Raw genomic sequence first — 22466 nt, 5'->3', positions numbered from 1 at the left:
GGCTGACAATCTGCAAGTCTAGTCACCATTTAAAGGGGCTCTAGACTTAGACCATTTAACAAATTGCAATAAAGATACCTACGCTTATACTTGGTACAGGACTGTGTAGCATTGTCCCCCTTCAAGCTGCATACAGAAAGCAGTGTCCACCAATCACAGCTTGACTTCATTCAGAACTACTAAAACTTTATGAACCTCGAAAGTCCTTTATGAATTGAAAAATCTGTCAGTTGGAAAGTCGTCATTGTGGGAATAGTTTTACGCAACCTCAGACAGCTGTTTTATCACATGTTCCTTTGAAGGCGTACCAGTGTTGGCCATTGTGACCAAGGTGTCCAACACATATTTTCTCCAGGGTTGTGCCTAACTTCCTATAGAGTCTATCATTCTGATTAACCTAGGGATGGATCACTGAAAGTGATCTGGTCATTTGGGAATAATTCCCAGACAGCTCTGAGCCACCAGAGCTTTAACAATTTTATTCCTGCAAACTTTGCGTTCCTCTGTCTGCATTGTGGTTCCGTTTCCAGACAGTCAGTCGGATATTGAGCCTGACATATGAACGACAGTTGCAGAATATGTCAATAATAGCACTGATATTTAATCATGATAGTCTCCATGCTGTAATATCAATACCAGGATCTGTGGATGTAGGCACTCTCGGAGCAACCATAACTTCTGAGATACAGAGCGTATCCCATGCTTGGTGAATATGACAGAAAAGACATACAATGTAACTAAAGAGCTGGGATAAGTGCTTGTTGGATTCAGGAATATCATTAGCATAAAGGAGATGTCTGCAAAAGTTGGGGATCAAAAGGAACAGAATTGTTGTGGTAATGCTTTGGTCTAGATAATGATAAACTCAAAAGGAGGATTATCATATGTTATTTCTGTATCTTGGAGAAAGCAGCCTTGTGTTATGAGTGTCACCATACTTAAGACAGCTTAAGCTTTCCACAGTTATAGCCTGGTTTAGTTTGTCCAAAATTGTAAAAGAGTTTTCAAAACTTCAAAGAAAGGAAAAAAGTTGGCATGCAAGATAAGTAATATTCTCTTTGGGGTCAAATAGGCCACGATAACTAACCGGCTTGTCAGATCTAGCGTGTAAAACAAGGCAGGCCACAAACTGTAAGGAAGTCATCCAGTTTGCTGTAAGTCCTTGATTTTTATATGGAATCATCATTGAAGATAAGTGTTGCAGATTTTCAGCAATTTCTTGGTACTGTACACTGGAGGAAGAGGGATCTTGGGATGGCCTTGTGGTTAATGTGTTTACTCATAATGCCAAAGACAAGGGTTCAATTCCCCACATAGGAATTGGTGTGAAGCCCATTCTTGGTATCCCCAGCATGATTTGGCTTGAATAATGCTAAAAGCAACATAAAACCAAACTCACTCACCCACTCTAAGACGCATGCTCCATTACTCCTATCTCACAAAACTCCTATACATAAATGTTCAACATTTAAGAACAAAATCCATAAAAAGTTGACAGACTGAATCAACCTTGAAAATCCTAGCTCCAGTGCTACATCACAGCTGTTCCACATGTGTCCTCCCGACATCAACACCACCTAGAGGATAGGGTGTCTGAGAATGGAAGGTCTCCTGGCAGCGTCATACCAAAAGACATTAAAGGATGGTAATTGTTGTTACCTTGCCTGACTCTCTGCTTTGATGAGATAATAGGACTGGTCGCCTCGGTGCCAGTATAATGTATCTGGGTGGGGTATCCATGTTAAACTGCAGCATGATATCTCACTGGGCTAGTGTATATAACCATCAAAAGCCTTGATTAGTACATTCAGCCACACACACACATGCATACATGTCGCTATGCAAGTTCAATAATCTTGAGGGGCGGTCAGGTAGCCTAGTGGTTAAAGCACTCAATCATCACACCGAAGACCCGGGTTCGAAGCCCGACATGGGTACAATGTGTGAAGCCAATTTCTTGTGTCCCCCACCGTGATTTTGCTGGAATATTGCTAAAAGCAGCATAAAACCAAACTCACTCACACTCAAAAATCCTGAACATGGTGCTAAACCCCATTTCACCTCAACACATCTGGCAGTCAGCATACAGTGTCTCCACAGAGCTGCTCCTGTAATCCTACCCATGACTGGCCACAGCGTTGCACCATCAAGCCCGACCGTAATGAGGAAATTTGTATGCAGTCACCTAAACCCCTTTTGTTTTTGTGCAGGCAACATAGTCAGGGTCACATCTCGTCTTTCTCGTTGTGAATAATCTTTGTGTTCATCAATATCGGCCTAATTGGATTGCATCAAGGATGGAGGTTTATTATCACATTAAGACGTTTTTAAGTGCATCTTACTGTGTAGTATTTTTCAGATGTTGATTGTTATGTGATGTAATCATTAAGCATTAATAAAGTGTGATTGCTGGCAATGAAACTAAAACGTCTAAAAGAATTGTGTTGTACGCATCGTAAAACAGAAACATATCAAACATTTATGCAGCATGTGAAGAGAGAAAGCGAAACAAATATTTTTTAGAAAATATGTTACGATATTATGAGCAAGTTTGCTTTCAATAAAACATTTTAACATTGGCTCACTAGAAGTGATTGAGTTCGGTTCACACTATAATAAAAACTTTTTTAATGTTTAGAATTTATCAATCAAACATCGTAATAGTGGTGTATAGTAATGATTATATACTACTCAAAAGAAGTAAGAGAACACATTTTTATATTACTATTGTTAATCCGTCACAATGTCACAGCGTCACAGATTAACTATAGTAAAATGAAAGAATCGGGGCCCCACTAAACAAAGTGATCATAGCGCAACGACTGTCATAAGTCTATGTGAAAGTATAGGAGTGAGTGAGTATGGTTTTACACCGCTTTTAGCAATATTCCAGCAATATCACTGTGGGGGACACCAGAAATGGGCTTCACACATTGTACCCATGTTGGAAATCGAATCCAGGTCTTCGGCGTGACGATCGAACGCTTTAACCACTAGGCTACCTGACCACCCCTTAAAGTATAGGAGTTACGATAACTTTAGCACAACATAAGCTTTATGGAACGAGCCCCTGGTGTTCTTTAACTTCTTTTCAGTAGTATAATTATTTAGGCTAGTATAACCTAGTATAAACTGAGGCATCAAACCTACATTAGAACTCTGAACCAGTGACTTCAGATTAGTAGGCTAGATAAAACATAACACGGAACCACAATATCATGATGGAAAATAAAACAAATGTTATCTGATGGGTGCAATGAAATGTTAACATTAATCATAGTATTTCTGGTTGTTGACCTGAGTGTCAATCATATTCATTGTTCCAGCAGAACGAGAGTAGGCTGCTAGGTTAGATGACTGCTGTGGAGACACAGCGTGTGTTCTTTTCATAATAGGGTGCACAGCATTTGGCTGTGCAGAGTTGCATCCCTCAGACGGGCCAGAATCCAATGATTTGGGGGTGAATTCCAGATTTGCCTTAGTGATTAGCCTTTGCTTGTGGGTTTCACCAAAGTGGTGAAAGCTTAGAATTTTCCTCCTACATTAATCTGACATGCTGTGATATGACTGAAGTACTGTTAAGCCCAACTCATTCTCTCATTGCATATTATTCCTGAAGCTATTCTGCAACCATCATCCGAAGGTAACACTTATCAGTGTTCGAAATACCTGCCTGCCCGACCGTCCGAGATGGGTTGATTTCAACTCAGGCTGCCAGATTTTCAAATCCCCCTGCCCGACGGTCGGGTTATATTTCATATGTGACAATATTCTAAATATTTCCCGATGATAATCATTAATTCACATGTAAAGATGAATGATAAAATGTAACCAAAAAGAAATCCCGTTAGCTTATCCTGAGAAACATATGATTATAGTGGGCAGGCAGGTTTTGGTCAGGGCTGGCAAGTATTCCAGCTAGCCAGTCCTGTGGTCTGGCCGAAATTTTTGGGAGTTTCATACCCTGCACTTATCTGATGAAGGGGCACGGTTGGTCCAGTCATCTAAGGCATTGTATTTCTCTGTGCAGAGTTGCATCCCTTGGGCACGCCAGAAACCTATGATTGTCGGTTCAATCCTGGTTTGCCCTGATTATGTTTATAGGTTCATCAGCACCTTACCCATGCTCGTGGTTTTCACTGAGGTGGTAAACGTCTGAGACCTGCATCACTTCGGGCTTTTCTCCCACATTAAGCCGACATGCCGTGATATAACTGGAATAAAGTTCAAAGCGGCATTAATCCCCTCACTCACTCACTCCCTTGTATGATGGTTGAGTTAAATTGTGGCAAGAACGGAGTGAGAGTTGTCTCCCCCTGACCCAACCACCACACTGCTTGACTGCCTTAGTCACCTGTAGGTAGTGGGTAGGCCTGGGGTTAAAGTGTTCGCTCATCACACTGAAGGCCCTGGTTCAATTTCTAACATGGGTACAATGTGTGAAACCTGTTTTGGGGCTTGATTGTTGGAATTTTGCTAAAAGCAGCACAAAAATTATGCTCGATCACTAACTCACTAATTCACCTGTTACAACATGTTTGTGCCAGTGAGTGAGGTTTTAGCTGCTTTTTTTGCAGTATTCCAGCAATAGTATGGGACTGAAAGATTAGGCTTTACATAGTTTACCCATGTGAGGATTTGAATCAAGATCTTCGCCGTGACCAGAGATTGTTTTTACGACTCTTGCTAAAACAGTGTCAGTGAAGTGAAGTGAGTGAAGTTTTAGCTGCTTTTTGCAGTATTCCAGCAATAGTATGGGACTGAAAGATTAGGCTTTACATAGTTTACCCATGTGAGGATTTGAATCAAGATCTTCGCCGTGACCAGAGATTGTTTTTACGACTCTTGCTCAAACAGTGTCAGTGAAGTGAAGTGAGTGAAGTTTTAGCTTTTTTTGCAGTATTCCAGCAATAGTATGGGACTGAAAGATTAGGCTTTACATAGTTTACCCATGTGAGGATTTGAATCAAGATCTTCGCCGTGACCAGAGATTGTTTTTACGACTCTTGCTCAAACAGTGTCAGTGAAGTGAAGTGTGTGAAGTTTTAGCTTTTTTTTCAGAATTCCAGTAATAGTATGGGACTGAAAGATTAGGCTTTACATAGTTTACCCATGTGAGGATTTGAATCAAGATCTTCGCCGTGACCAGAGATTGTTTTTACGACTCTTGCTCAAACAGTGTCAGTGAAGTGAAGTGAAGTGAAGTGAGTGAAGTTTTAGCTTTTTTTGCAGTATTCCAGCAATAGTATGGGACTGAAAGATTAGGCTTTTCATAGTTTACCCATGTGAGGATTTGAATCAAGATCTTCGCCGTGACCAGATATTGTTTTTACGACTCTTGCTCAAACAGTGTCAGTGAAGTGAAGTGAAGTGAAGTGAGTGAAGTTTTAGCTTTTTTTGCAGTATTCCAGCAATAGTATGGGACTGAAAGATTAGGCTTTACATAGTTTACCCATGTGAGGATTTGAATCAAGATCTTCGCCGTGACCAGATATTGTTTTTACGACTCTTGCTCAAACAGTGTCAGTGAAGTGAAGTGAAGTGAAGTGAGTGAAGTTTTAGCTTTTTTTTGCAGTATTCCAGTAATAGTATGGGACTGAAAGATTAGGCTTTTCATAGTTTACCCATGTGAGGATTTGAATCAAGATCTTCGCCGTGACCAGATATTGTTTTTACGACTCTTGCTCAAACAGTGTCAGTGAAGTGAAGTGAAGTGAAGTGAGTGAAGTTTTAGCTTTTTTTTGCAGTATTCCAGTAATAGTATGGGACTGAAAGATTAGGCTTTTGATAGTTTACCCATGTGAGGATTTGAATCAAGATCTTCGCCGTGACCAGATATTGTTTTTACGACTCTTGCTCAAACAGTGTCAGTGAAGTGAAGTGAAGTGAAGTGAGTGAAGTTTTAGCTTTTTTTTGCAGTATTCCAGTAATAGTATGGGACTGAAAGATTAGGCTTTTCATAGTTTACCATTGTGAGGATTTGAATCAAGATCTTCGCCGTGACCAGATATTGTTTTTACGACTCTTGCTCAAACAGTGTCAGTGAAGTGAAGTGAAGTGAAGTGAGTGAAGTTTTAGCTTTTTTTTGCAGTATTCCAGTAATAGTATGGGACTGAAAGATTAGGCTTTTCATAGTTTACTCATGTGAGGATTTGAATCAAGATCTTCGCCGTGACCAGATATTGTTTTTACGACTCTTGCTCAAACAGTGTCAGTGAAGTGAAGTGAAGTGAAGTGAGTGAAGTTTTAGCTTTTTTTTGCAGTATTCCAGTAATAGTATGGGACTGAAAGATTAGGCTTTACATAGTTTACCCATGTGAGGATTTGAATCAAGATCTTCGCCGTGACCAGATATTGTTTTTACGACTCTTGCTCAAACAGTGTCAGTGAAGTGAAGTGAAGTGAAGTGAAGTGAGTGAAGTTTTAACTTTTTTTGCAGTATTCCAGCAATAGTATGGGACTGAAAGATTAGGCTTTACATAGTTTACCCATGTGAGGATTTGAATCAACATCTTCGCCGTGACCAGATATTGTTTTTACGACTCTTGCTCAAACAGTGTCAGTGAAGTGAAGTGAAGTGAAGTGAGTGAAGTTTTAGCTTTTTTTTTCAGTATTCCAGTAATAGTATGGGACTGAAAGATTAGGCTTTACATAGTTTACCATTGTGAGGATTTGAATCAAGATCTTCGCCGTGACCAGATATTGTTTTTACGACTCTTGCTCAAACAGTGTCAGTGAAGTGAAGTGAAGTGAAGTGAGTGAAGTTTTAGCTTTTTTAGCAATAGTATGGGTCTGAAAGATTAGGCTTTACATAGTTTACCCATGTGAGGATTTGAATCAACATCTTCGCCGTGACCAGAGATTGTTTTTACGACTCTTGCTCAAACAGTGTCAGTGAAGTGAAGTGAGTGAAGTTTTAGCTTTTTTTTTCAGAATTCCAGCAATAGTATGGGACTGAAAGATTAGGCTTTTCATAGTTTACCCATGTGAGGATTTGAATCAAGATCTTCGCCGTGACCAGATATTGTTTTTACGACTCTTGCTCAAACAGTGTCAGTGAAGTGAAGTGAAGTGAAGTGAAGTGAGTGAAGTTTTAGCTTTTTTTGCAGTATTCCAGCAATAGTATGGGACTGAAAGATTAGGCTTTACATAGTTTACCATTGTGAGGATTTGAATCAACATCTTCGCCGTGACCAGATATTGTTTTTACAACTCTTGCTCAAACAGTGTCAGTGAAGTGAAGTGAAGTGAAGTGAGTGAAGTTTTAGCTTTTTTAGCAATAGTATGGGTCTGAAAGATTAGGCTTTACATAGTTTACCATTGTGAGGATTTGAATCAAGATCTTCGCCGTGACCAGATATTGTTTTTACGACTCTTGCTCAAACAGTGTCAGTGAAGTGAAGTGAGTGAAGTTTTAGCTTTTTTTGCAGTATTCCAGCAATAGTATGGGTCTGAAAGATTAGGCTTTACATAGTTTACCCATGTGAGGATTTGAATCAAGATCTTCGCCGTCACCGGATATTGTTTTTACGACTCTTGCTCAAACAGTGTCAGTGAAGTGAAGTGAAGTGAAGTGAGTGAAGTTTTAGCTTTTTTAGCAATAGTATGGGTCTGAAAGATTAGGCTTTACATAGTTTACCCATGTGAGGATTTGAATCAAGATCTTCGCCGTCACCAGAGATTGTTTTTACAACTCTTGCTCAAACAGTGTCAGTGAAGTGAAGTGTGTGAAGTTTTAGCTTTTTTTTCAGTATTCCAGCAATAGTATGGGACTGAAAGATTAGGCTTTACATAGTTTACCCATGTGAGGATTTGAATCAAGATCTTCGCCGTCACCGGATATTGTTTTTACGACTCTTGCTCAAACAGTGTCAGTGAAGTGAAGTGAAGTGAAGTGAGTGAGTGAAGTTTTAGCTTTTTTTGCAGTATTCCAGCAATAGTATGGGACTGAAAGATTAGGCTTTACATAGTTTACCCATGTGAGGATTTGAATCAAGATCTTCGCCGTGACCAGAGATTGTTTTTACGACTCTTGCTCAAACAGTGTCAGTGAAGTGAAGTGAGTGAAGTTTTAGCTTTTTTTGCAGTATTCCAGCAATAGTATGGGACTGAAAGATTAGGCTTTACATAGTTTACCCATGTGAGGATTTGAATCAAGATCTTCGCCGTGACCAGAGATTGTTTTTACTACTCTTGCTCAACCATTGTTTGATCAAGGTTACAACATTCAAGGCTTTAGTAAAGCTTTCTAAATGTTTTATGATAGACACGTGGAGGACGAGTGATTCATTAATACATGCTCATGATATAGTTGGAATTGTAAATCAACACCTTTTCGTAAACTCCTGGTATCATCACTTTTGATAGTGATTCATAAACACATGCTTATGATATAGTAGGAGTCGTACAATGAACTCTGCTTTTAGCGGAGATTTCTTATGATTATGGAAATGGTTTTGTTGCTTTTATTGAGCACTACGCTACCCCGCTGCTCCATAACAAGTGTGAGGGTGTGAGTGAGTGAGTGATGTTTTACTCCACTTTCATCTACAGTCCGCAATATCAGTTTGGGGGACAATAATGGCCTTCAGTTAGTGCACCATTTTTGATGAAAATGTTACTTAATCAGCTTGCAAGTGTTCCTTTAATTCAGACGATTGTGGTATGTTTTGTGCAATTGTATTTTTACCAAACGTTTTAATGGAGTAACGTTTCCAATAAGTCCATTAGCTTATAAAAACATTCTCTTCCAATGGCTAACTATAAGATTAAGTATCAAGCCAGGATCCCTGATGATGCATTCATTTGTTTACATTGGCTTTAATTTTGGAATGTTTGCTTTTGCTAATAGGATTGGATTTCTTGGAAAATATTGGAAATTGGATTGGAAATATTTTAAATTCTTCACATTCTAATCCAGAAATTATATTTTGTTTATTTTCAAGCAGTGTTCGTTGTTAATGTGTTTCTCATTTCGATGACAGAATTTTACAAAAAATTTCAAATGGAAATCTGAATTGGACTTTGCATTTCTCTTGAGAGAATGTGAGTGCCCCTCCACTTTGCTGGATTTATATCTAAAATTCTTCAAATTGCAAAATTGTCGGAATACCAAGAAGATGACCGACAATTACGCCATTGCGTTTTCTTAATTCCTCCTCAAGGCTTTCTGTCAACTGCATTCTTTGTTGGAACAGCAATGGTAATGGTTTGAAAATACATGCTGATCTCATGACACAGAGAAATAAGCATTTTCAGCCATTGCCCTTTCTGAAAATCAATAACTGATCTGTTCCTTCTTCAACTGCCAATTTGCCAACATTCTGGAGAATTTGAACAGGCAGCAGATTCAAGTGCCTTGCTGCAATGTGCTATAACAGAAAAGGTCTCCTCGGGAAAATAATATTCAAATGAAAAACTCTTCAGGAAAAGAGTATTTCATCAAGCGCTACATATGTCAATATATATTGGAGATTGTATTCAGGAAAGCACAATCAGGATGTTGGACGGACAAATCTGACCTTTCAGGTTATTACATAATGCATGCCAGACAATGTCAGCATTGTACCGATGATGACATTTCATCTCGCTTTGTTTAGTCAACCTGGTTACGTCTAAAGACCATACCCAGTTTGTGACAAAAAGGTTGGAATTTTCTTGTATCATTTAGTGTGCCAATGGCATTGTTGAAAAAAGTTCCCACTGCTTAAATGTCAGACTTAGAAACCTTTTTTTAAGTAAGCGAGTATGGTTTTACGCCGCCTTTGGCAGTAGGCCACCTATAGGACGGTGTGGATACCAGAAATGGGCTTCACATATTGTACCCCTATGGGGATTCGAACCCAGGTCTTCAGCGTGATGAGCAGATGTTTTAACCCCTTAGCTGCCCCATACATCAATAGCTTGTGACAATGTTTATTATGTGAAACTGCAAATAAAGTTGAGAAACATATAGAAAGTGATGAACATGTGAATACACTTAATGCACAGCATCATTATTCACAAAGTAAATTTGAGCATTCAGAAATGACAAAAGGGTATCATAAATCTTAGTGAAAAGTATGGGGCAAAATTACATTCGCTTATGACCCTTGAAGATCTGGGGTAGAATAGGTCTTCAGCAACCCATGCTTGCCGTAAGAGGCGATTATGCTTGTTGTAAGAGGCGACTAACGGGATCAGGTTGTCAGGCTCCATGACTTGGTTGACGCATGTCATCGTATCCCAATTGCGTAGATCGATGCTCATGATATCAATTGCTGAATTGTCTGGTCCAGACTCGATTATTTACAGACCACTGTCATATAGCTGAAATATTGCTGAGTGTGGCTTTAAACAACAAACAAACAAAACATTCGCTTATCAAGCATATTCATGACTCAATTGTATACTATAAATCTTGAAATTAATGCGAGCATGAATTAAATGTAAAGATTTGTTCGCATTGAAGAAACTCCACATTTATGTCTCCAAAATGACATAGTATATATCAACTTGTTCTCGCCTCTATATGGCTGAAATGTGACATTAAATTTTAATTCACTCACTCACTCTTTGTGAATCTTGGTGAAATGGCATTCACAGAGTTCAATGTTGGATGAAACTTATTCGTATAGTGGTCATACTTTAATTCAAAAGTTTTTACCTGAACATCTTTCTTAGTGACCCAGTTTAGCACAATTATTATATTTTTTTTTTCAAAAATCTATCGAGATGCACCTTAATAACTATTCTATAAACCATAAACTGCTATTTTCGTATGCTTGTCATAATAATCATAGACGTCTTCACCATAATTTGGGAATAAAACTGCAGCATGATTGGTTTCATTCCTCAGTAAGAACATGAATCTGATGTTACAGACGATCATGGCTGAGCTGGTAGGCATGACGATATCGACAAGGCAATGTTTGAGATGGTGCTTAGATTACAGACCTCTGTGAATTCTAGGTGAAATTGGACTCTGAATGTTGTTAATCAGTTCATCAGAGCACCGTTGCTTTAAGAGTTCTTTGTAGTTTGTACTAAACTGAACACTTTGCTGAATTGTACTCTGATGTTTGAATTTCACTGCACAGTTGTATTGGCCATGAATCCACTTGAGCAGAGTGATCATAAGGCTACAGCAAGTGTAAGTCTATTCTAAAGATAAGGAATTAAAATAGACGACATTGAGTCCCAGAAATAAATTGATCTTATTTAAAAAATATTTTTGTACAAAATATTTTTTTAAATTCAAACGGAGCCCAGAACAATCTTTAATTTCAGGAGCTGAGGCAATCTTGACTTGCCAAATCATTCTAGACTTGAGTTGGACTCCTTTTGTAACTTTTTTTCTCTAGGGTCTAGACTAGAGTTAATTAAACTTCTTGCTGCAATCAATGTTAGTGTATGTTAAAGTGTTGGAATTACATTCATTGTAGCAGGGAAATTATTGTAATTTGTAAACTATAAAATACACTTAACATAGACTTACATTCATTGTAGCAGGGAAATTATTGTAATTTGTACACTATAAAATACACTTAACATAGACTTACATTCATTGTAGCAGGAAAATTATTGTAATTTGTACACTATAAAATATACATAACATAGACTTACATTCATTGTAGCAGGAAAATTATTGTTTTTTGTACACTATAAAATACACTTAACATAGACTTACATTCATTGTAGCAGGAAAATTATTGTAATTTGTACACTATAAAATACACTTAACATAGACTTACATTCATTGTATCAGGAAAATTATTGTAATTTGTACACTATAAAATACACTTAACATAGACTTACATTCATTGTAGCAAGAAAATTATTGTAATTTGTACACTATAAAATACACTTAACATAGACTTACATTCATTGTAGCAGGAAAAGTATTGTAATTTGTACACTATAAAATACACTTAACATAGACTTACATTCATTGTAGCAGGAAAATTAGTGTAATTTGTACACTATAAAATACACTTAACATAGACTTATGTTCATTGTATCAGGAAAATGATTGTTAATTTGTACACTATAAAATACACTTAACATAGGACAGGAAAATTATTGTAAGTGTATGCTAAGTGTATGGTAAAGAACAGCAGCTACAATAATCTTGCAACAATGATTGTAAGTGTCTGCTAAGTATTGGTTAGAGCACTAGTGCTTGGCTCCACGCCTCAGATGCTGACTAATCATGTCAACGATTAGACACCATGGTCCAACTGCTTGAACCTATTTATCCCATATCCAACATTCATAGCACCAGCTAACATGCTTAAAAAGCATTGTTTTGTTAAAGTTTTTTTTGTAGAGATATTCAGGAATTCTATGTTGAACTGTGAGAAAAATGTGTGAGTCGCCCCTGCTTGATGCACATGAAATATGTTCCCGAGCCCTTCACGCGTGCACCTTGCACTTCGACAACTCGGGTTATGAAAGGCATGTCTTGGGGAGAGTATACCATTCATTTTGGACCAACTCGACCACATTTATCAATCTCCTAAATATTACTTACCTTACTTATTGGCTTATTATGAGCAAACATGTGCCTGATCAAGATAATAGTCATTTCTTTTCTATCAGTTCGTTTCGTTGAATGAAAAGCTACCCAATCACATGTACTGCATGAAACACATATTTTGCAGTTCATAAACGGATAGACTATTAGTCCTGAAGTAAGTTAGTATTTAGTCAGAAGACTACATTCGTTAGCTTTCGGTACGGACGTCGCAGGTTCGAATCCCACTGGCAACGCGTTTGTCATGAAATTGTTCTATCATCAAGTTAAATTACGGGGACGAAAATAAGGTCTGTCATTGCCAAGTGGTGTTTAACTGACAATTCACTTAGCTGATGCATGGTCAGAGACAAACTAGCCATGGTTTGAGTGTGTGTTAAACTTTAGTAGCTGCATTAATCTTCCTGCTACAATGAATAGGGTGAGGTGAAATGGGGTTTAACCTTCTGTCCAAGATTATTTCACTTACCGTATATAGCGATATGCATGCACATGTGTCTGTGTGTGTGTGTGGCTGCTTGTGCTAGTCCGGACTGATGCTGTTTTATAGTGCTAGCCCGATGAGACACCATGCCACAGTTTAACATGAATACCCCACTGACTCTGAGCCGACCAGCCCTTGTTTTATAGCCCCTTAATACCGAGCGGCAGACAGGGAAACAACTAGTACCATCTTTTAATGTCTTTAGGTATGACACGGCTGGCGATCAAACCCAGGACCTTCTGCTCTCTGGGCGGACATTCTACCACCAGACCACGGAGGGGTAAAGGAATTTATGTCTATGCTGAGTGTATGTCAAAGTGTAGGAGCTACAATAATCTTCACACTTCAATAGTTGTAAGTCTGTACTAAGATAAAGGAGTTACAATAATCACATTGTTCTGTTCAAGGAGGGGGGCGGTCGGGTAGCCTTGTGGTTAAAGCTTTCGCCCGTCACGCTGAAGACCCGGGTTCGATTCCCCACATGGGTACAATGTGTGGAGCCCATTTCTGGTGTCCCCTGCCGTGATATTGCTGGAATATTGCTAAACTCGGCGTAAAACCAAACTCACTCACTCACTGTTCAAGGAGGTTCAGGTTGATACCACAAACATTTGAGCTATATCATTATCCAGTTAAATATAAAGTCAATCTCTTTAAAATCAGATCTTAGTCCTTGCTACCGCTAAACAAAGTATGTTTTTGCAGTAGCGGGAACTAAGATCTGAGAGCTTAATGAGATTGACATACCGTTTTTCGGCCAGTGATGTGGGTTGACTTTTGTTAATATTTAGAAAGGTGAGAAAGAACTTTTATATTTCTTTTTCAAGATCCTCTGAAGTTTAGTTATGAGTTAAGTAAACAAAACAATGATGAAAGTTAAAATTTTCAGTTTGCATTTATCTTCACAAATGTTTGTAAAGCAGTCTCAGTTGTCGTGATTTCTCTGTACGATATTGATTTAGAAATCCAATCCTTTTGATTTCAGATTAAGCTAGGGGCCGAAAACGAAATTATAATCCGAACTCCTTTCATAGATGATTCTAGTGCGTCCTCACAAGCTCACTTGAGATCTTTATCAAGTTTTAGCTTCCTTGATGAAGAAAGTTTCAGGGCTGAAGAGATCCCATATCTGAAATTTGCTGTGATGGTTTTTTCTTTCTAGAAAATGGAAATTATCATTTTTTCTAAAAAAAAAATTTCATTTCCTTCAGATATTGATTTTGATATTTTCAGTGCTTAAGATGATTTTTAAAATAGTTAATAATATTTTTTACATAAGAGAAAAACAGAATTGTGGTAGTGTTGAAGTCTGAATTTCAAGCATGTGCATAAGTTAATGAGATTGCTTAATCACAACTTTGAACAGTATTTCAGTTATATCAATGCATGTCTGTATAATTTGGGAGGAACGCCCTCAAAGACACTGGTCAAAGTTTACAACTATGAAACTCACAAACAAAGGTAGATGCTGATCAACACACTAAGGATACCAACCATGAACAGCAGATCCTTGCATGGCTAAGGGATGCAACCCTGAACAGTATAATGCTGCATCAGACCCTACACCATTTGGTCATATGTGCCGTGTCAATTACAATCAGTGGATCCCTGCATCACTAAGGGATGCAACTCTGTACAGCAAATTTTAGCCTGGTAGACCACTGGGTCATCTGTGTCGTGTCAATTACAATCAGTGGATCCCTGCATCACTAAGGGATGCAACTCTGTACAGCAAATTTTAGCCTGGTAGACCACTGGGTCATCTGTGTCGTGTCAATTACAATCAGTGGATCCCTGCATCACTAAGGGATGCAACTCTGTACAGCAAATTCTAGCCTGGTTGACCACTGGATCATGTGTGTTGTGTCAATTACAATCAGCGGATCCCTGCATCACTAAGGGATGCAACTCTGTACAGCAAATTGTAGCCTGGTTGACCACAGGGTCATAAAGACCATGTGCATGGTGAATGTTTCTATCAGCATGTGTGTGTGTGTGTGTGCACGTGCATGCATGCCTGCACATGAAGGAGATACTCATAAGGTGATTTTTATTAATTTCAGGCTGTGACTTTAGCCACCAGTCCGAAGCCTGAGTCTATTTTTTATTTTCTTTGGTCTAGTAAACTCTGCTGGTTATAGTCTAATAATAACATAGCCATGTTCGGGCAAGTGGATTCAAGCATTTTCTCACTGACTGATATTTTGGTATCTGGAAAAAGATAAATATGATATCACCCAGACAATACTCTCTATAGATGAGAGATTGTCTGCCCTTGCCCAAACTTTGCTGTCAGTTGTGTCTTCAAATGAAATATATACATAAATAATAAAATTAATGGACAAAAGACTTATCTTATATGTACATAGTCTATGTATTGTTTGTTTGTTGTTTAACGCCGCACTCAGCAATATTACAGCTATATGACGGCAGTCTATAAATAATCGAGTCTGGACCAGACAATCCAGTGATTGACATCATGAGAATCAATCAGTACAATTGGGATACGATGACATGCATCAACCAAGTCAGCGAGTCTGACCACCCAATCCCATTAGTCGCCTCTTACAACAAGCATAGTCGCCTTTTACGGCAAGCACGGGTTGCTGAAGACCTATTCTTCCCCGGATCTCTATGTATTGCTTTCATCAGGTATGGTACAAACAATTATCAATCTGGTGAACACCTAGTCTGTCATATAGACTCCGAAACAAATATAATACAGCCCATGCAAGTTTATAATAGTTGGCAAGTGTAGATTACTGCAGTTTCTGAAAATAAAGACAGTCTTTGGGCTCCTTTTTATTTTATTTCATTAAGATAATTTAACAACTGTTTATTTTTTCTGTTCAACATTTTCATTTCAGAGACTGGATGTTAGTCAAATTGACAAATATATGATTTTTAACATATAGTTCAACTGGAAGTTCGGAGACAATTCCTGGAAAACAAAAGTTAATGTTTAGCCTCCTGAGCCTGGCTAACTCAAGATTTCTGAATCTGAATCCCCTCAAAAAATAATTTAATTCTCCATCACTGAAACCACGGGTTATATAGGTCCGTGCTGAAACCCAATCTTTTAACAATTGCTCCAGCATCATTGATTGAGAAGTTGGAGTCGAATGGATTTTCTTAAAGGATTTATTTTCTTTTTTCCCAAGGATGTTTAATCTTTTAAGACACAACACAGATTTTCCATTTCAGGATGTTGAAATGTTTCGTGCAAACAATCTATAATTTCTCCCCTCAAGAACAAGAGTTAAACACCTAACTTTCCATAACCCATATACAGTTTTTGAAATAATGTTACACATATAATTTCAGAGGTTAAAATGGTTGGCGCCTACAAATCGATGAATTTCCAGCCCCAGAGAATTACGTTACGCTCGCCCAAGTTCCCACGGCGATCGTCTTCATCAAGGAGTCTCAACAATGGTGAGTCAACCGAATCATGTTTTTAAATTTTTTTGTTTCAAAATGGCTGCCATGATCAGAGGCAGTTGTAAACTGACGTAATGCAAAGTGACGTGATCCCCTTGGGTGTTAATGGTTTGGAATGAAGGAGAATCATTACCAGGGCAAGGCCAAACTTGTAGTGCCTCTTCACAAATGAAAGAAGTGATACATGACTCACTGTTTTTCAGAATCATTTTCTTTTCATTTCTTTATATAGACAACAATAATTCATCCCTAATAAAGCCTTGGTCAAGAGCTTATAAGGCCTTGCATTTTTATGTTATTGGTTTACGAATCATCAGACTTTATGAAATGAAAATTCAGAACAAAAACCCAGAATGACAAGATTTTCTTTCATATCACAGAGCTCCAGATAACTTTTAGAGCAATTGAGTTTGAGTTATCCAAGTGATTTTTATACGAATAAAGTTGATTTTTTTCAAACGAAACAATTGTCATTACAAGTCAGAGTTTGGATTTATAATATTTGTAAGAACCTAAACCAAACCAAGATACAATGTATTTGTATTATGGCCTACCTATCCTAGTCATACTTTAAGATGATTAAAAAATCCTGTATGATGCATTTTTTCCTTAAAAAATCTACCTACAGACCAAATTGTCACAAACAAAATCTGTAACACCCGGCACTGCACCCTTTAACATGTTGTTTATTGGTTTATTTCACCCATCACTATTTAGAAAGACAGCATGTTTTAAGTTTGATTTTACTTTCATCCATAAACCCAGTGGTTTTTAGCGTGAAGTCTGTAATCCAAGTAATAAAAAAGTGATTTATGAAAGATCAGATCATTACAGAACCTTTGATTTGGGTTGTTTAAGGCATCCATAAGGTCTGATTAACGTAGCATCTTCATGAAACATTTGAGGCATTATCTATTTTTCTGGTTCAGTGCTAGAAATTCCTTTTCTCGCCGTTGGCTATGTTGATAATTCTGATCAGTATCAAGATTCATCAATATTGATAAAAGATGAGATGTACTGATATCTTTAAATGTTTCAAATCAAAAGATTGCAGGGCTGCTGCTAGGGATTTTCTAATGGATCTGTGTGTGTTTGAAGTAGCTAGTGGACTTGCTGTGATAATCACAGCATTTGGAGAAAGGTACCTGCAAACATAAACGAGCCATTACTTTATGAAATGGTGCAGGAATCTTTTGATCACTCCAGTTTAAAATTCTTGACAAATATTTGATGTAGTTATCCATTCCAAGTGTTTGTGCATTTTGGGGGATTATTTCTATTTCTTATTTGAATGTTACTTTGTAAATGGAAAAAAATATGTCATATTTTTTTCCCATTTAACATTTCACTACCTAAAATGTGTTGACAAGAAGATAGTATGAGAGCATAGAGTGCCACTTGTAACATAACATTAAACTTATTGAAGCAGTTGTATCATGGGTACTGTGGTGAGCTATAATATGCTCAGTGCATACACAACATTTCATTAACAAACCCTCTAGTGTAAAACAGGTTAACATGTTGCACAATGTGTTACCATGGGCACTTAACACCAAACTATATTTAGCATCCATGGTATTATGGAATATTCTCCAGGGTTCATTTTGAACTATGTGTTAGGGAAATAGTTTTCATGTTCAATTTTCATTTTTACAATACATATAGCTGAAACATTTGGCAAAAGAAAAAAAATAAATGAGGTACATTTAATTGAGTGATGTGAAATGTTTCTTCACAATATTATGGTAACACGGAACTAGATGTCAACATGTCAAAGGGTGTCGGACTTAATTGTTTCCACATATTTTTTATTGGGCATTTTATTCAAGATTGGCTGACTTTAAAATCATTATTTTTGGTAAGCAATAAAAATGTAGTGGGTAGGTTGAAGAGAAACAGACACAAAAAAAGGTGCACTTTCCAAAATTGAAGACTAACAAGGTCTCACTCACTCACTCACTCAATCACTCACGTTTTTAACTATTCCCCGTCAATTTGTTTTCAGATTGAAAATGCACATTTCTTACAAGGAGGTTATTGTAGCTCTTCACTCAGCCCAGACCAATTTGAATCTGTGGTCAATTTGTCAAGAGGCAAAGTAAAAACGTTGAATAGAGTCGTGCTGGGTTGATCTTTGAACTAAAGTTATAACTTCCTGAAAACAATCCCTTGAAGTAAAAATTATTTTAATAAAGCATATTTTCAAGCAAACAAGTTTGTTTTTTTGTAGGGGGTTGCAAAATGTTGGATAGCCTCATCCATTAAACCCGATTGATTAGTCTGGCTAAATGAGGCCCACCAGTAGCATAATCTGTGATGAGTTCAACTGGATTTATTTTGTCAAATTTCCACACCAAACAAATAAAATAGATAAAATAAAAGTGTTTCAATATTTACATCAAGTCTGTACACTAAACGTCCAAGTAGCTGAAATCTGCTCACAAAACCTTCAGTGAGTATTGGTTTTCACCTTACACATAACAATATTTCATGACTATTATTTGAGTCTAGTGGAGACAAAGCGTTTCAAAATACGATGACCAAGGATTTGGGGGGAAAAGGGACAACTGTTTCAAGTTTTCAGATTGCTTGTTCGTCTTATATTAGACAATTGTGGTTAGAAGTATAGTGTGTAAGGTAAACTTGATGTCTGTTTTCAGCCATTTGGTCTTTTTGTGATTTGGTGTGCAAATTCCACAATTAACGTACACATTTCTATATTTTTAACTACAGTTTAGATTTTATCATTGGTAGGCCTGTTTATGATTTTATAAAGCAATGCAGGTCAACCTGTGTGTAAGGGGGGGCATGGGTGGCCCAGTCATTTTAGGCGCCGTGATTCGGTGTGCAGAGTTGCGTCCCTTGGGCACGCCAGAAACCTATGATTGTGGGTTCGGATCCCGGTTCGCCCCAATTATGTTTCTAGGTTTATCAGCACCATACCCATGCTCGTGTGTTTCACTGAAGTGGTAAACGTTTGAGACCTGCATCACTTGGGGCTTTCCTCCCACATTAAGCTGACATGCCACTGGAATACTGTTAAAAGCGGCGTTAAACCCAACTCACTCACTCACTGTGTGTAAGGATGGTCCAAGATGGAAAATCTTTTTTCCATTATTTGTATTTCATCCTTTCTAATTCATTCTTTCTGCACATAAATTAGAATTTTTTTGTGCAAGTCTGTTTTCTGTTAATACAGAGACCTGGAAGATGGAATTCAGATCTGTTAAAACAAGAATTACTAGCTGTAAATTTATTAACCCTGAATTATTTCACAATGACATCTGTTTATCACATGTTTCACACTTGTTTTGGCCCAGATTAATCTTAGATTGGAACATTAAAGCCAGTGCAGGTCTGAAATCAAAATGAACAGTGGGAGCTCCATAAGGCTTGGATAATATCCATTTATTATTCATCGTAAGATGAAACATTTCCTCACATTTCTGCAGGGATTTGTGATTATTTTTCGTCCGTTGGCATTTCATTTGAGGTGGCACACAACAAAGGAAGTTAGGGAGCAGCACGTCATTAAAACTTGAAAAACAAATTGGCAGTGTGTGTCGCATGAACTAATTTCCGACAATTACTGATTTTCAATAAATGGGTTGTGAGATCATCACCTTGTTGACATGGCATAGTGAACCCATAGCCTTGCCTTGAAAATAACCTGAATGGAATCGTGATGGAATCTTTTCCTTTCAATTCAAAACACCTGGCTCAAAATGTCTTCATTGTTAAATGCTGATTCAGACTGTGCATGACTTATTTAAAGGAATTATTCTTGAAATTGAACCTTGGCAGATGAAGTGATGGCTGATTACTTTCTCTCAGAGAACTGAACAATTCTTACGATGCATGGGTAAATCTTTGAACCTTTCGAAATCATCCCTCCTATTATGTGTTGTTTCTCCAACTAGATTTCAATATTTTCAAAATTAATTGATGTCATATTTGAATAAAGAATAAATCAGTTAATGCATCTGAACATTTTTATTTCCCAAATGTCTAAATAATATCTAGCATTAGGACAACATTATTTTTGAGCTGTAGTATTGATAATGTAATTAATAAAGAGGTTCCTTTGTTTTTTATATGTTTAGCTGAATTTAAAACAATAAAAGTGTTTTCAGGGCTAACTAAATGGTTACTTTGAGATTAATTTTCCTTCATAATGTTTTTACAAAAATACACACACAAAATTGCTTTAAAAGTATGATTTTAATTAAACAGATATTCTATATCAATAAATATGTTTTACATTTTCAAATGTTCATTACGCAACAAAATGTATTGATCTGCCTCGGTCATATTTCACAAGAATAATGTATCATGCTGGTGTAGGAATCAAACATAGTATATGTTATAACACTGACTGATAATGGATACATGTGTTATCACTAGCTCAACGTAACATTTAGTTCGAAAATGGTGAAGAGATCTATTAATTCTACTTGTTTGCGAACCAGTCACAGAGTGGTATCTGCCTAGACACAGTCTTCACTAATGAAAACACGTAAATCATGGACAGGCAATCCTAATGTGGTCTTTCAGCTGATTACCAAGCTTAGCAACTTCCTGATGACAGTTCCCTTGTCTGATGCAATTGGGAGTGTATTGTTCTTGGCAATGGCCTCCTTGCATGGTTCTCTGTGGCAGCCATTTTGACAGTTGAGTTAAATAAATTAGTGCATGGGCTCTTTTCTTTCAACTCATTTGAGAAATTGTTTGACTCATCTAAGATTTTGGTCTTGTTGATGATGTGATAAGCCCTTGGCTGCCATTTGGACATTTTATGATGATTTGGACTCTTTGGAACAGGTTTAGGTTCATCAGAGGAATTGTTTGGTTCATTATGGAGTCAATCGTGCTTGTGTCCGTTGCGTCATTTAGTAGCTTGTGCAGCCAGAGACCCTCGATAAACGTATTGAGACCAGTATGGCATTTATGTTTTCTGTTCTTCTGTTGTAGTTGTTTTGTTCGAAACTTCATCATAACTAGTTCTGATTACATTACAATATATTTTGCCACTGATTTTAGGGTTCCCTGACAATGTCTTAATCTTTATCAAGGTTTCAAATTCTGTTTCTACACTCGTGCTATTGAAAACCATGTGACAGCCATTTTGATGAACAGTTTCAATGTTTCTTTATGTGGTGGCTTTATTTTGGTACCAATAAACATGATTGCCTCCATGATCTAGTGGTAGAACGTCCGCCCGGAGAGCAGAAGGTCCGGGATTCGATCCCAGGACGCGTCATACCAAAAGACGTTAAAAGATGGTACTTGTTGTTACCCTGTCTGGCCCTTGGCATTAAGGGGCTAAAACAAGGACTGGTCGGCTCGCAGTCAGTATACTGTGTCTGAGTGGGGTATTCATGTTAAACTGCGGCATTGTATCTCAGTGGGTTAGCACTATAATTGGTATCAGTCCAGACTAGTACTAGCAGCCACACACACATCCACACCTGTCACTCTATAAGTGCAATAATCTTGGAAGTGACGTTTAACCCCATTTCTCCTTCACCTTCACCAATAAACATATGTTTTATAAATAAATACAAAATAAAGGACGATGGATTTTAAAACATCTCATGCAGGACTTCATACATTTGTTATTGATTATTGTGTATACCCTAATTGCACTGACAAATATTTGCCAAGCAGAGTAATGGGAGTCTGAAGTATCACTTTATCAAAGACAGGACCAAATGTCAGTGCTCGGGCAGACCAATATTGGGTTATACTTCTGCAAATGTTAACACAGGTTATTGACCAAATCATTCCAATTGGCTACGGCTGAAGTATGTCCATTGTTGAGAGTTGATAAAGCTAGTTGCTAGTTGGTAGTTAACACAGATGCTTGTTAGTTTATGGCATTGCATTAATTTTATTGTAGTCTTTGTTGTAGCATAAATGGTATTAATCATGTGATCTTGGAGAATATGGTGCCATGTCATAAAGTGGTGATAGCTATGCGGAGAACAAGGCCTGTGCCTTTTATGCTGATTTGTTTAAAATGAACTG

At 37.6% G+C, this 22466-nt stretch overlaps 1 protein-coding gene across 2 annotated transcripts in view; it reads left to right on the top strand.

The window, feature by feature from the left end:
• The window catches only part of LOC124132689 (serine/threonine-protein kinase DCLK1-like), an 89606-nt gene that overhangs the window by 47894 nt on the left and 19246 nt on the right, over positions 1 to 22466 (top strand). For both annotated transcript variants that reach the window (XM_046496746.2, XM_046496747.2), the window contains exon 4: positions 16323 to 16433. In XM_046496746.2, coding sequence (XP_046352702.1) covers positions 16323 to 16433 — 111 coding nt within the window. The remainder of the gene's footprint in view (positions 1 to 16322; positions 16434 to 22466) is intronic.

Source organism: Haliotis rufescens, unplaced genomic scaffold (genome assembly GCF_023055435.1).
Source record: "Haliotis rufescens isolate VD_foot unplaced genomic scaffold, xgHalRufe1.0.p SCAF_7, whole genome shotgun sequence".
NCBI classification, from domain to species: Eukaryota; Metazoa; Mollusca; class Gastropoda; order Lepetellida; family Haliotidae; genus Haliotis; species Haliotis rufescens.
Note: the sequence above shows the minus strand (reverse complement) of the source record. Positions and strands in the feature narration are given on the sequence as shown.